This window comes from Lepidochelys kempii, chromosome 8 (assembly GCF_965140265.1).
Source record: "Lepidochelys kempii isolate rLepKem1 chromosome 8, rLepKem1.hap2, whole genome shotgun sequence".
Lineage (NCBI taxonomy): Eukaryota > Metazoa > Chordata > Testudines > Cheloniidae > Lepidochelys > Lepidochelys kempii.
This window is the reverse complement of record NC_133263.1, coordinates 38,167,323-38,182,972: the sequence shown is the minus strand read 5'-3', so window position 1 is coordinate 38,182,972 and position 15,650 is coordinate 38,167,323. Positions and strand designations below refer to the sequence as shown.

General features: G+C 41.0%; 1 protein-coding gene across 6 annotated transcripts in view; it reads right to left on the bottom strand.

Annotated features, from left to right (window-relative positions):
- LOC140915797 (protocadherin alpha-C2-like) overlaps nt 1-15,650 on the bottom strand; it is a 323,023-nt gene that overhangs the window by 224,732 nt on the left and 82,641 nt on the right. The window contains exon 1 of one of the 6 annotated variants that reach the window (XM_073356100.1): nt 2,976-5,449. The exons of the other annotated variants lie outside the window; for them this stretch is intronic. Coding sequence (XP_073212201.1) covers nt 2,976-5,351 — 2,376 coding nt within the window. The 5' untranslated portion in view covers nt 5,352-5,449. Of the gene's footprint in view, nt 1-2,975; nt 5,450-15,650 lie in introns of those variants that run through there. 6 annotated transcript variants of the gene reach the window in all.

Below are 15,650 nucleotides of genomic sequence, written 5' to 3'. Positions count from 1 at the left end.
TAACAGCGGTTCCTAAAGGTTTTGAACTAGGTTTTGTGTTGTTTAATATTTAATTACCTGGAAGGGAATGATATAAATTCAGGTATCAAAATCTGTAGATGACACAAACTTATGTACGTTAGTCGGGAGCAAAGCAAATGGCGAGGAACTTCAGAGAGACCCCAACAAGCTAGGTGAATGGACAACAAGATGGCAAATGAAATGTAATGTCAACAAATGCAAAGAAAAGCATATTGGAGGGGGGAAATAAACTACATCTACACCTTATAAAGTTCTAAATGTATCAACCCACGACAGGGACTTGGGTGCTACTGTAGACAGCTTAATAAAAACCTCTGCTCAATGTTCAGCTGCCGTCAAAAAGTCAACAAGTTGTTAGGATGCACCAAGAATGGGACAGAGAATAATATGGAAAATATTATAAGCCTTTACATAAATCTATAGTGTGACCTCATTTGGATACTGTGTGTAGCACTAGCCACCTGATCGCAAAACAATATATTGCACAACTGAAAGACGTTCAGAAAGGGTGAGGAGAACGGTCAAGGGCCTGGAAAAGGTCTTATGTTAAGAGAGATTTAAAAGGTTGGGATTGTTTACCTTAGAAAGAAGATGATATAAAATAAGAAATAGTCTAGAAAAGGACCCTCTGTTCTCTCTGTCTCATAACACAAGAACAAGGGGATATTAAATTAAATTAAGAGGTAGGAAATTCAAAACCTGTTACAAGGAAATATTTTTTCACACGAAGTGTAATTAGATTGGGGAACCTTGTCGCCATAGAAAGTCCTTGAGACCAAGAATTTAACGAGATTCATAAAGAGGTTGGATATTTATATGGATATCAAGAATAGCCAGTTATCATAAAAAAATGCCACAACGTTTCTGGGAGGGCTATTAAACCATTTGCTTCAGGGTTTAAGCCAATCTCTAATTATTAGAGATCGGAATGATACCTAAAGGTGGGGCAGAGTATCCCACATGTGCCTGTTGTGGGGTTCTTATATCTTCCTCTGAAGCATCTGCTACTTGCTACTGTCAGAGACAGGATACTGGACTAAATGGCCCTTTGGTCTGATCCAGTCTGGCAATGCCAATGTTCCTGTGATCTTACTCTATTTTAATTTAATTTATATTTTATCCAACTTTCAATTCTGTAAAATTTGTTAGAAAAATGGTCCTATATTTTGCTGGGGACGGGAGTTAAGCCAACATTAATTATTCTTACGAGCACATACCCATAAAATTTCTAAAGAACTATGACCAAAGATATCACCAAAGACAGATCATTTTCCCTGACCCAATATCAGACAAGAAGTAAAATCAGGAAAACAACAGCTGAAATGGCTCAGGTATATGGATGTACAGTCAGTGGAAATAGGTAATAAAAACAATCTGCTGTCTTTAATCACTCTGAAATAAATTTCAAAAAAGCATTCCATTGGCGTAAATAACGGTGATACCTATTCTTTAAAAAGTACATGCTCCTCTTCATAAGATTAGTTACTGTTCATTACCATGGGAGAATAGCTGAATATTCTAGGGAATGATAATCTGTATCACGCCTGATAGAACAATACAGTTGGGAGATAACTGGGGGAGGGGCATTATCTGTTATTAATCAAACATCTAAGACCTATAAGTAGAGTCCCTATGATTCTAGTGACCAGCTTGAAAGTGCCAACAGATAATACTAATCTATTTGAGTACTTTTTTTCCTGTGATCAAGAGGAGTTATTACAGAAATACACCTTGAATATAGGGTAATATTATTAAATGATTTTGTTCACCATGCTCCACTGAAACCTCAAGTGATTTAAGTGTAATAAAGGACTCTGGAACTATAATTAAGAAACAAATATAACAAAAAACACTGTTTCCCGGATGGTATTCCAGTACTTCATTGTAAGGAAAATACACCATCTAATAGGTAAAAGAGAAAAGTGATAAAACTCCAGTAGGACAGCATAGCTACCATAAAGGAACCAAAGAGAAGAAAGGTGCTCTTGAGGTTAAAGACACATGCTAAGAAATCTGATTTCTCTTTCTGTGTTATCTTCTGCGAATCATTGCGTGTTTCTGTGTCTGAGTTCCCCATCTTCAAATGGGAAAAGAAATATCACAGATGCGCTGAGATACTTAATTATTTTGAAATCCCCAAAGGGAATTCACCGCAGAATTGTTGTTTCATTTATTTATACATATGTTTGCTAATTTTTTAGAAATCGACTAGAGGCTAAAAGACACGAGGCACAGGAAGGGTCATCACCGAAAAAGACAGGTTTCAGAGTAACAGCCGTGTTAGTCTGTATTCGCAAAAAGAAAAGGAGTACTTGTGGCACCTTAGAGATTAACCAATTTATTTGAGCACGAAAGCTTATGCTCAAATAAATTGGTTAGTCTCTAAGGTGCCACAAGTACTCCTTTTCTTTTCACCGAAAAAGAATAAGTTATAAAATAGTCATCATTGCTGCGTAGAATGTATTGACTAGGCACTGAAAATTGCTGACACCGACTCAATGTTTTATCACTGAGAAGGGCAAAATAAGAGAAGAGTGACGTTGGTGTAAATTGTGGAAAATTGGTTCAATATAAATCAATGAGAGTTTACAGAAGATGAGCAATCGTGATGTGGAGTATTCTGCCTTTCAGTTTGGAAAGTACATTTGAAAGAGATGAGCGCCGAATACAGAAAATCGCGTCTGGGGTCTCCATGTAAAATATAGAGAGGACCATTTTCATAGCCATTCCGGGTTTTTACATTAATTCAAATTAAATCGGGGGGCGGGGATTCACTATTCACACAGAATAACACTCCCCTGAGCCATTTCTCCTCTCTGGGTCAGCAACGTCTGGAAGACTTTGACAAGAATTCGTAAAATTTTTAGAAACTTTCAAACAGCCTTACATTTTCTCCCAAATTAGAAAACGCTTAGAAAATCTCAGACAAAACCAAAAAGGACATCGTCACTAACCGTTCCACAGAGATTAGGCGTCATCTCCTGCTGTTTCTCTTTTTCTCCGTTCTCTGCAGAGTTAGGAAAGTTGGGGCTGAAAACCATGAGGTCATTCTTGGCGGTGCCTTCCCCGACACACAGGTTCCGGCTCTGGCGCTGGGAATAGGACCAACTCCCCACCTCGCTCGAGCACACCACGGTGGCTTTCCCAGGACCGCACATCACTTCCGGACCCCGGTGGCATCTCAGGCCAACGTACACGACAATCACCAACACAAATAGCCCGGACAACGAGCAAATTGCGATCGTTAAAGACACGTTCATGTCGACCAAGGGCCCTTCGCTCCCGACCCTTTGCCTCGAGTCCCATTTCACAGCCTGCGGACTCTCCACCAGGGACAGGCTGACCGTGGCTGTCGCTGACAGCGCCGGCTCCCCATGGTCCTTCACCAGGATCACGAGTCTCTGGCTGGGGCCGTCCGCCTCCTCCAAGGCCCGCGTGGTGCTGATCTCCCCGCTGTACACACCCACCCGGAAAGGCCCCGCAGCCCCGGCCTCCTGCACTTCGTAGCGAAGCCACGCGTTGTAACCGGAATCCGCATCCACCGCTCGGACCTTGCCCACCACGTGCCCTGCGCCGGCCGACAGCGGAACCAGCTCGGGCCCTGGCGAGCCGCGGCCGGAGCCAGGCGGGGACACTGCCGGCGCGTTGTCATTTTCATCCAGGACGAAGAGCTGCACAGTCACGTTCCCGCACAAGGAGGGGAACCCGGCGTCCCTCGCGCTCACCTGGAACTGCAGCACTTGCAGCTCCTCGTAGTCAAAGGGCTGCAGCCCATAGATGTGCCCGCTCTCCGAGTGCACCGAGATGTAGCTCGACACGGGCTGCTGCTCTCCCACACTGCGCTCCACCACCGAGTAGCTCACAAAGGCGTTTTCCCGCACGTCCGGGTCCGACGCCGACACGCTCAAGAGATGGGCCCCGGGACGGTTGTTTTCCTTCACAAACACCGTGTACACGGGCTGAGGGAAAGCAGGGGCGTTATCGTTCACATCCGCGATCGGCACCAAAATGCTGCTGCTGGCCGAGAGAGACGGGGCCCCTTCGTCTCTGGCTGTCACCAGGATCTTATATTCAGACACTCGCTCCCGATCCACGGCCTCCGCCAGCACCAGCGAGTGATAATTCTTAAAGGTGGAGACGAGCTGAAAGGGCAGGTCCGGGGGGATGGAGCAGGTGACTTTGCCGTTGTCTCCCGAGTCCCGGTCGGAGACGCTAATAAGAGCCACCACTGTCCCCGGGGGAGCGTCCTCCGGCACCGGCAGGGAAAGGGAAGTCAGGGCCAGCTCAGGGGCGTTATCGTTCACGTCTAACACTTCCACCACGAGGGTGCAATGTCCAGTCAAGGGGAAAGTACTTTTATCAGTGGCTTCGATTTGAATTTCATATAACCTGATATTTTCGAAGTCTAATTCTCCTTTAAATCTTACTTCACCAGTGTTTGGATCTAAACTAAACATATTTCTTAAATTAGGATTAAAAGAATTAGTAAATGAATATGAAATGTCTTTATTAATTCCCTCATCTAAATCGGTTGCATTGAGTTTAATGATTAATGTCCCATTAGACGCATTTTCTAACAAACGCACTTCATAGACGGACTGATTAAACACAGGCGCGTTATCATTGGCATCCAGCACAGTGATCACCAGCTGAACTGTGCCCGTGAGCTCCGGTTTGCCCCCATCAGTGGCAGTGAGTAATAAATGATGCACGGAGGTTTCCTCTCTATCCAGATGTTCTTTTAACAGAAGGACTAACGATTTTCTTTGCTCGTTATTTTTCTTCACATCTATACTGAAATATTCATTTGGGCTGAGTTTATAGGTTAGCAGAGAATTTATACCAATATCTGCGTCAGACGCGCCCTCTAGTGGGAAACGCGAGTCTGGGAGTCTGGATTCTAAAATAAATAGATTTTTTTCAGGTGCGGGAAAAGCAGGAGCATTGTCATTTATATCCTGTATCTCCACTTCCACGTGAAATATCCTCAGGGGTTTGTCCACTATCACCTCCAGGTCAATGGCGCACAGGGGGCTCTGGCCGCACACCTCTTCCCTGTCTACTGGCGACTTAACAAACAAAACGCCGCTCTGCAAATTTACCTCAAAATAGTCTCCCCTGCCTTTGGAGACCATCCGGAACATTCGAGACACCAGCTCCGACACCTCCAGCCCCAGGTCCTGGGCCAGGCGGCCCACAAAGGTGCCGTGTTTGGATTCCTCCGGCAGGGAATAACTGACCTGGCCGCTGCCCACCTCCCAGGCCGTGTGTAGCAGAACCAGCCGCAGCAGCTGCCCGGTTACCAGGGCGTCTCGCCGGAGAAGTGCCATCGCGGACTCGGTTTGCCTTTTTATAAATTATCTCCTTTCGTAGATATTAAAGTAGATGAGAAAAAAACCCGTAATATCCGTCTACAGATTTCAGCCCAGACCCCAGGCTCTGAATGACTGTAATTTTCCGTTGTTGGAGGCAGGAGTTCAATTTTAATTTGTTACATTTCTTTAGTGAACAGCGACACCATGTGCGTGAATGTGGTTGTAGCTTTCTAACCGTCAGGGATTTTTTTTATGTGTTTCAGAATTATTCTGAAATTTCTAGTATTTCCAAATGTTGCCGTTCTCACTGAAAAATTGAACTCCCTCATGAAACTGGGGATTGTTTTGTTGTGTTGGAATAGTTATCTTCATGATTAACTAAAGTATGTTTCTAGCCCAGGTATACTAGCCTCCATCTTTTTAATGAATGTTAGAAATTTTAGTGTAAAGACAAATATACTATCCTATAGCATGTATATATGTTGTTGACGTATTTTTGTGGCATGTCATTCGATATGTGCAAAACTTTCACTGCGCTCCCAGAACTTTTGTGTTTTACTCACCATTCTTTCACACCTGAGAATTTTTTCCCGTTACTAATAAGATTTTTTTACTTATTTTGTGGAGTGCAAACTGCACAATTGTAGACATTTGCATGTATTGGTTTTCTCTCTGTCGCTCTCTTTTTTGGCTAATTCGTTGGTTGGTTTTGCCCAAGATGAAGTAAATTAGAGTGTTTGCCTCTGTTAGGGAGACGGGTGAACGGCGGGGTTTGTCCTATGCTCAGCAAGGCACGTGTGCACCAAGTGAGATGTCCTGTTGACCTTAATGGATGAATTCATTTGTGTAAAATTAGGCATGTGCTTAAGTACCTTGCTGAATTGGAGGTTACCCTATAGAAGTTAGATCTGCACTGTGTGAGCAAAATTAACACCTGAGCGCTGAAAAAGGGCTACATCTCTCTCGTGCTATTCAAGTAAAACTTCCATGAACTTCATTGAAACTGGGAGGAAGAAGGTGCACGGGACTTCGTCAGAAATTGAGTCATCTGACCATGATATTTACTAACCAGTCTCCAGAGCCGCATGTTCATTATTTTTTCACAGCTAAGTAAATTGCGATTTGGATTTTAAATCCGGGGAAGCATCTAGTGGGGTACACTAAAATGAAAGAGTTTCGTGGATTTTGAAAACGTTTTCTCTCTTAGCTCACTGCCTCCCTTAGTAAAAAGTTACATAATTTATTCTGCATAGACACCAATATTGGTGTATCATATCTGTGGTTTTCCTGCATAAATATTTTCAAGCAAATAATCCCAAGAACATGCCGCGCTGAATTCCCTTGCATCACTGTCCTCGTTTCTAAGACGTATTTCTACATTAATTCATGTTCCCAAACTCAGTATGATCAGAAAGGTCGATAGACTCTTTCTCATCCATTATCACCCAGTAGAACTAATGACAAATTCTCAGGAAGTTGCTTTGGTTCATTAAAAAGTGTACCAGTTCTTCTGAGGTTGTTGTTTTTTTTTTAATCTGACAGCTAAGTGATGAACAAGGTTGGTGAGACAAGGTGAGTGAGATGCTATCTTTAATTGGGCCAATTTATGCTGGTGAGAGAGACAAGCTTCATTTGACTTTAAGAAGAGCTCAGTGTAAGCTAGAAAGCTTGTCTATCTCACCAACAGAAGTTGGTCCAATAAAATATATTACCTCACTCACCCCCTCTCTAATATCCTGAGACCGCTACATCACTGAATTCGCTAAATGATGGTTTATCTAGGTATTTAACAGAATAAATCCAAAATATCACCAAACAGCCCCAAAAATCTAGCCATACACGTTTTGTTCCTTCACTAAACTTTAAAAACTCAGGAAATATTAAATCCAAAATACCATTTTTTCTTAGAAACGGGCACCAGTCTAATTCAGCTGCAGTCGAAGTATTCTTTATTATATTTACTGTACTCTCCAGTAAATTACCTGCCTTTTCTAAATTGCTTAAATACATATGCGATCGTACTCTGGTGTTGACTGTGTAGAGAGAAACAATAGATAGATATTAATTTCGTATTCTCCTATTACCTTAAATTGGCATAAATTCTTTTTTATTTCTGTAATTAATCTCGATAATTATTTAGAGATCAGAGATAGTATGAAATAGTAGAGATCTTAATAGTATGAAATACTAGCTAGGATAAAAAGACAAGGGCTATCAGTCTTTATACTTCAAAAACGTGATTGATATAGAGGGAGGAATCTCAGTATGACCTTGTATTGCACAGGTTTGTGCATTGTGGTGGTTTACATCTTTCTCTGATGCCATGGTAACTCTTGAAGACCCGGAACACATGTAAGGCGGCCCCTTTCTTTTCCCACTTCTCTCAACCTCCCCACCAATGACTTCTCATGACAATCCCTAACCTCATTGTCCACGCTCTTCGCTTTTAAAAATAAGATACCCGGGAAGTACAGATTGCTACCTGCGGCCCTATCACCAGCTATAGGTGATAATGGCATAAAAATCATCATGACTAGGTCTGCCTTTGAAAGTAAAGGTCACACAGTCTTAACTTGCCAACGATGAGGGAAAGTGTTTCTTGCAAATGCTGGTATTTTAGTGCCTAATACAAGAGATTAGTCCAGAATGATCCTCAGCTGTGCACCTCCTTGATGATCTGAGGATACAGACTTTGACTGGGAAGCAAAGAGGACGATTATGCCTGGTCTCCTCGCCCTAGCGGTATCACCTCTGTTTTACTTTGAATTCGTTTGAGCCAATTGCATATTGTCTCACTTTCTATCTTGCTGAAGTGTTGCAATAACTAACTGATGGCACTGTAACTTCGAATGCAGGTTTATCAGTCATCAACGTATTGTTGGCTCCTAATTTCCAGGGTCTCCAGTCGCATTCATGAGAAGTGCATTCCATGTTTGCTGGTGCATTTCTCGCCTTCAGATTTTGGATGAGGACCTATTACATCTAAAATGTTTCTCAATTTCTAGAATTTTAGGTTCTCTCTCAGATGCCCTAACAAGTGCTATAAAAGTAATTGATGGACCATATTCTTAACAGGTACGGAAGAATAAATCATCACCAGTTCGGGTTTCATAGGACAACTGAATGAAACAGATACTTTTCATTTCCAAAATGTTTGGGTATTCACATTTTTCCCATAAAGCACTTGAAGTCTGTCAGATCCGGAAGGGTCCTCTTTTATTTTTTCTTCAGTAAACCACTATGGAAATTAAAAGGCTTTATAGGCAACGTACAGGGGAAAAAGATTTATTTCCACCCTATAGCTGCTTCTCTTCTAACCAGTGCTCTTCAGGTGACCTCATATGGATGCTCACATGGAACATTTCACTGGACGGTCACAATTATGTGTCAATCCATCTGGGGTGCTCGTTGCATTATTTAATCAAAATAGCCTCAAACATACTTACTAAATCAAAATACAAAAAAGGTAAGGAAGTCAAAAACTACAAGATATGCTACATTTTGTGCGCAGATCATTCATAGTCGGATTTCCTCTTCCACTCATTCTTTCTCGTTTCATATCTCAGTAGGGCCAGCATAGTCCACACCAGGCTCTTCCCTATGACTTGTCAACGGTATTTCTCAAAATATGTTATAAGATATACAGGATGTTGGCCAATAAATTCTTTAGTTTATAATAGGGCTGTCAAGCGATTAAAAAAATTAATTGCGATTAATCGCACACTTAATAATAGAATACCGTTTATTTAAATATTTTTGAATGTTTTCTACATTTTCAAATATGTTGATTTCTATTACAACACAGAACACGAAGTGTACAGTGCTCACTTTATATTTATTTTTATTACAAATATTTTCACAGTAAAAACAAAGGAAATAGTATTTTTCAATTCATCTAATACAAGTACTATAGTGAAATCTCTTTATCATGAAAGTTGAATATACAAATGTAGAATTATGTACAAAAAATAACTGCATTCAAAAATAAAACAATGGAAAACTTTAGAGCCTACAAGTCCACTCAATACTACTTCAGCTAATCCCTGAGACAAACAAGTTTGGTTACAATTTGCAGGAGATAATGCTGTCTGTTTCTTGTTACAATGTCACCTGAAAGTGAGAACAGGCATTCACATGGCATTCACTGTTGTAGCCAGCGTTGCAAGATATTTACCTGCCAGATGCACTAAAGATTCATATGTCCCTTCATGCTTCAACCACCATTCCAGAGGACATGCTTCCATGCTGATGTCTGGTTTTTCTAGATAACAATCCAAAGCAGAGCAGACTGACCTATGTTCATTTGCATCATCTGAGTCAGATGCCACCAGAAGAAGATTGATTTTCTTTCTTTCTTTCTTTCTTTCTTTCTTTCTTTCTTTCTTTCTTTCTTTCCTTTTTTTTTTTTTTTTTTTTTTGGTGGTTGGGTTCTGTAGTTTCTGTATCAGAGTGTTGCTCTTTTAAGACTTCTGAAAGATTGCTCCACACACAGTCCTGATCAGATTTTGGAAGGCACTTCAGATTCTGAAACCTTGGGTTGAGTGCTGTAGCTATTTTTAGAAATCTCAAACTGGTACCTTCTTTGCATATTGTCAAATCTGCTGTGAAAGTGTTCTTAAAACTGAGTCATCATCCAAGACTGCTATAACATGAAATATATGGCAGAATGTGGGTAAAACAGAACAGCAGACATACAATTCTCCCACAAGGAGTTCAGTCACAAATTTAATTAACCCATTATTTTTTTAATGAGCGTCATCAGCATGGAAGCATGTCCTCTGGAATGGTGGCCAAAGCATGAAGGGGCATACAAATGTTTAGCATATCTGGCAAGTAAATACCTTGCAAAACCAGCTACAAAAGTGCTATGCGAATGCCTGTTCTCACTTTCAGGTGACATTGTAAATAAGAAGCAGGCAGCAGTATCTTCCATAAATGTAAACAAACTTGGCTGAACAAGAATTAGGACTAAGTGGACTTGTAGGCTCTAAAATTTTACATTGTTTTCTTTTTGAGTGCAATTATGTAACAAAAAAATCTACATTTGTAAATTATATTTTCACAATAAAGAGATTGCACTGCAGTACTTGTATGAGGTGAATTGAAAAATATTATTTCTTTTGTTTATTATTTGTTTATTATAATACAAAGTGTACAGTGCTCATTTTATATTTATTTTTTATTACAAATATTTTCACAGTAAAAACAAACATAATATTGCAAATATTTGTAATAAAAATAATAATATAAAGTGAATAATATAAAGCACTGTACACTTTGTATTCTGTGTTGTAATAAAAATAAATATATTTCAAAATGTAGAAAAACATCCAGAAATATTTAATACATATCAATTGGTATTCTATTGTTTAACAGTGTGATTAACTGTGATTAATTTTTTTAATCACGATTAATTTTTTTGAGTTTATCACATGAGTTAACTGCAGCTAATCAACAGCCCTAGTTTATAATAGTCAATGGTAATCTCGGATTCTTTCTACTCTAAAGTAACAATTATAGCACTGTTGGATGAAATCTCATAAAATTATTCAAGTGGTTGCATGAAAAAGACTCTTAAATTCACATGATCACAGATCAAATTTTAAAAACAAAACAAAAGGCTGCTTTATTGTATTATAATATGAGGTAACATTTGCTGATAACACTATCGCTGGCTCCAGTCTGTTAAATACCACATCCTATGCCTTTGAGGTTCAGGGCTAAAGGGAGGTAGAAGAGCAAATGACTGGAGGACAAAACTGTATGAGGATATAATATTCATGTATGATGTTATACATGTACAAAGTACATTACAGTGTCCACTACATACATGGTATTAAATGCTACAAATCACAAATCAATCATAGAAAACAAATCAGTTACACTAAACTAGGATGCTAAAAGTGAATAAAAATTATATTAATTCAATGGAGCAATACCACCAATTTACTTCGGATGTCAATGATTAATTGATATGGCTGGGGTTTTATAGTGGAACTTAATTATAATTCTCTTTATTGGAACTAGTAGTTACATTTTTACATAAGTGAGAAAAATAAGCCAAAATACAACACATAAACACCTGTAAAAGCAAGCTAGTTATCATTTTAGTTGTCTAACACACTTTGATCATTCAGAAAATTTGGGGAAAAAAATAAATTCTATCCTGCTTAGAGTCTATTTTCATCTCTTGGTTATTTTACAAAAGGAGCTTCCATTGTTATTTTTTTCTCCTATCATGGGCATCATTGGTCTTTCCCAAATGGCTGCAAAACTTTCTTTTCTCTCTCATTGTCTTTATCATTTAAAATTTAAATTTAAAAATCAAATTAGTTTCAATTTTTATAAACACAGATATTCTCTTTCTTTAATATCAGTGAGAATTTGCATATCCTGGATGTCTGTAATTGTATAAATTCAAGTTTCTTAAACATTAGGGAATAGAAAAGCTTTTGGGAAAGTTCCCAATTTGTGTTTTCATTATTCCAATCCTCCATTAGTGCAGCAGCCTTTGTCATCAGTCTCCTCTTAGAGAGTAACAGAAAACTGTCAAACTAGGGCAACCAATAGTATCATCCCATTTCCCATATCAGTCTACCAGCTTGTTCTTATTTGATCATAATAATAAAAAGCCTACTGTTATGGTTGAGAAGAAAATCTCAGCCATGAACAAATATGAACCAAATGTAACTGATGCAGAGATGAGTCTGCAAAGAGCCTGGAAAAATAGCTGTGAGAGATGTGATCTGCCTCCTGCATCTCAGAGGGAGTTAACTCAGATGCCCAGTGGTGATACTTTATATGTCAACACTGATAACTGTTTCCTTCTTCATAAACAAAGGAGAAGGAGGATCACAGATCTACACTATTCACTGTGAGTGACCCTACATTCTTGTGCCAAAGTAGCTGTCCTTTCGAAGATGTCATCATTTATTTTTCTCCAATCAAGAAAGAGCCAAGGCTCAGGAGCCCAGCTGAGCACACATAGGCAGAACAAAGTTCAAGGAATCTAATGGAGCAGCCAAGCAACACAAAAATCAGGTTTTGAATTAGGGATGGAAATGTTCAATGGTTAACCAGTTAACTGGTAAGCATTCGATTTACCGTTAACTGACCTTAACCGTTAACCCCGTGTGCCAGTCGGACCAGCTCCATCCCAGTGCTGGCCAGAGCAGCTCCAGCCCTGGGCCAACCAGGTGGAGCAGCTACAGCCCCGTGCTGGCTGGAGCAGCCCCAACCCTGGCTACCCCATGCCAGCTGGAGCAGCCCTAGCCCCTGCTGCCCCATGCCAGCCAGAGAAACACCAGCCTCAGCTGCAGCTGGACGGACCCTAGCCCTGGCTGTGCCAGCCAGCCGGAGCAACCCCAGCCCTAGACCTGCAGGTCCAGCCCCCGCCTTGGCCTCCCCATGCCAGCCAGACAAAGGGACCCCAGCCCTGGCTGCCCTGCACTAGCCAGCCAGCCAGCCAACCTCAGCCCCAGCTGTGTGGTGCCTGCAGGAGCAACCTTGGTTAACCGGTTAAATGATATAATTTTAATCATTTAAATGATTAACTTTTTACATGATATTTACCATCCCTATTTTGAATACCTGCATAATTTGTCCAAATCACCCATGCCATGTCAATGATTGCTGGACTGACCACCACCTGGTGAGGTCAGTGAGTCGTGTCCATCAGGATTGCACCAAAACATAGAAAGCAATCCAAATCACACAGACGGTAATACAATATTCAAAGACTTCAATCCTCAGTGCACCAATCACTCCTCAGTGTAAAACTGACCATATACACACCTGGAAATGACAACACACGTGTCAAAGAAGCCTGGGAAGCCCTAAAACAGACCATCCATGAGGTCTGTGAGGAATCCATTGGCCTTGTTACCTGCTGCCATCAGAATTGGTTTGACAAAAACAATATTGAGATCACAGCCCTTTTGGACCAGAAGATAAAAGCTTTCTGTCACTGGCAAAACCATCCATCATCCAGTCAGAAGAAGAGATCTCTCCATCAGCTCAAAGCTGAAGTTCAAAGGAGGATCCAAGAAAACAAATACAAATGGTGGGAGGACAGAGTAAAAGAAATCCAAGCATTCTTTGACAGACATGATATGCGGAACAATTTATGTGAGACAAAGACCCTGTATGGACCAAGCTCATGTGGCCTCACACCACTGAGATCCAGAGATGGTAGTACCTTTCTTAAAGATAAAGAATCCATCAAAGAGCACTGGAAGAAACAGTACCAAAAGCTTCTTAATCAGAAATTGAGTGTGACTGATGACACCATCAACTTCATCTCTCAGCACCCAGTCTGGGAAACTCTTGCCAACCCACCAACACCTAAGGAGGTCCACAGAGCAATTAAGCAAATAAAGAACAATAAAGCACTGGGTCCTGATGGCATTCCAGTTGAAGTACTGAAAGTGGTGGGAGAAACACTGACTAACAAGCTTCATTTATTGCTCCTCAAAATCTAGCACACAGAAGAAATCCCTGATAACTTATGTAATGCTAACATTATCACCATTTTCAAAAAGGGAGACAGAGCCAACTGTGGCAACTATGAAGGCATTGCCCTCCTCTCAATTGCTGGGAAGATTCTTGCTGGAATCTCACTGAATTGCCTGCTCCATCTTGCTCCCTTTTGCAGAAGAATTACTTCCAGAGTCCCAGTGAGGCTTCAGACAATCATGAAGCACCAGTGAACAACATCAGGGGCTGTATATGGCCGTTATCAAGCTGACCAAAGCCTTTGACTTTGTCAACCATGAGGCTCTGTGGAAAATCATGTCAAAGTTTGGCTGCCCAAGCAAATTTATCACCATTTTAAGACTCCTCCACGACTGCCTCCATCCTGTGCAGTGGCTCTACCTCTGAGTCCTTTGTCATCCAAACTGGTATAAAACACCCACACTCTTCTCCATTTTTTTAGCAGCTATGAAAATGTTAACCCAAGACCGACTACCTCAGGGCATTGGCATCCAATATCAGACTGACGGCAACCTCTGCAATCTTTCTCCTCTCTGTACCAGAACTAAAGTAATATCAGCAACAATAACTGAACTCCAATATGCTGATGATTGTGCTGTAGTTGCACACCCAAAGGAGAATCTACAAACATCCCTTAATTGCTTCTCTTAAGCTTACAAAATCCTAGGGCTAATTGTGAACATCGGCAAAACAGAAGTTCTCCACCAGCCAGCTCCCAGTCAATCATAAGACCCAGCAAAGAAGATCTACACTGACAGAGAAGAACTGGAAAATGTAGAATACTTTGCCTATCTTTGCAGCCATCTGTCACAGAGGGCAGACATAGACATTGATATTCCGCACAGAATCCACTATGCCAGCCTTGCCTTTGGCAGACTGTCTTGCTGGGCGTTCAACAATCATGACATCAGAACACATACTATACTTTTAGTTTATAGAGCAGTGGTAATCCCAACTCTCCCCTATGGCTGGGAGACTTGGGTGACCTACAGAAAACACCTGAAAAACCTGGAATGCCAATACCAGCACTTTCTTTGGAAGATCCTCAACATAAAGTGGGAGGATCGCTGCAGTAATGTCAGTGTCCTCACAGAGGCTGACATCTTCAATGTAGAGGCCCTGATTATCCAGCACCAGCTGATGTGGAGCGGGCACTGTGTGCGCATGCCTCATGTACGCTTACCAAATCAATTGTTGTATGCCCAACTCACCAAAGAAGAAAAGAAATGGGGAGGACAAAAGAAATGCTTTAAAGACACGCTCAAGATAAACATCAAGAGATGTGGCATCAACACCACACACTGGGAGACAGTAGCCCAGGATAGGGATAACTGGCAAAGACTTATCAGAGAAGAAACATCCACTTTTGAGGAAAATCACCTTGCCCTGGTCACAGAAAAGTGCCAGAGAAGAAAGAAAAGACAACTGTCATGCAGCAATCATGTCCCAACTTTGACTTCCAACACCATCTGCAACATCTGCCAAGGAGCCTGGTGCTCAAAGATCAGACTCCTCAGTCAGCAAAGGATCCATAAAGAATAAAACCCATGAAAGAGATCATCCTTGACCTCAAGCGATCACAGAGGACCACAAATTTCCTATGAGGTGCCTCATTCTGGCTACTCACAAGGGCAGAGTTTATTTTCTGTGGGGAGCTTGGAGCAGTACTATCAGCACCCCTTACACTCCTCCCCCAATCTATCCTCTACTGGAAACAAATTCAGTCAGAAACCCTCTTCCATTTTAGTGTTTCCATTTTCCATACCACTGGACACACATACTACAGTGTAAAGAATAGATTTGTTAGTCTCTAGGGTGCCA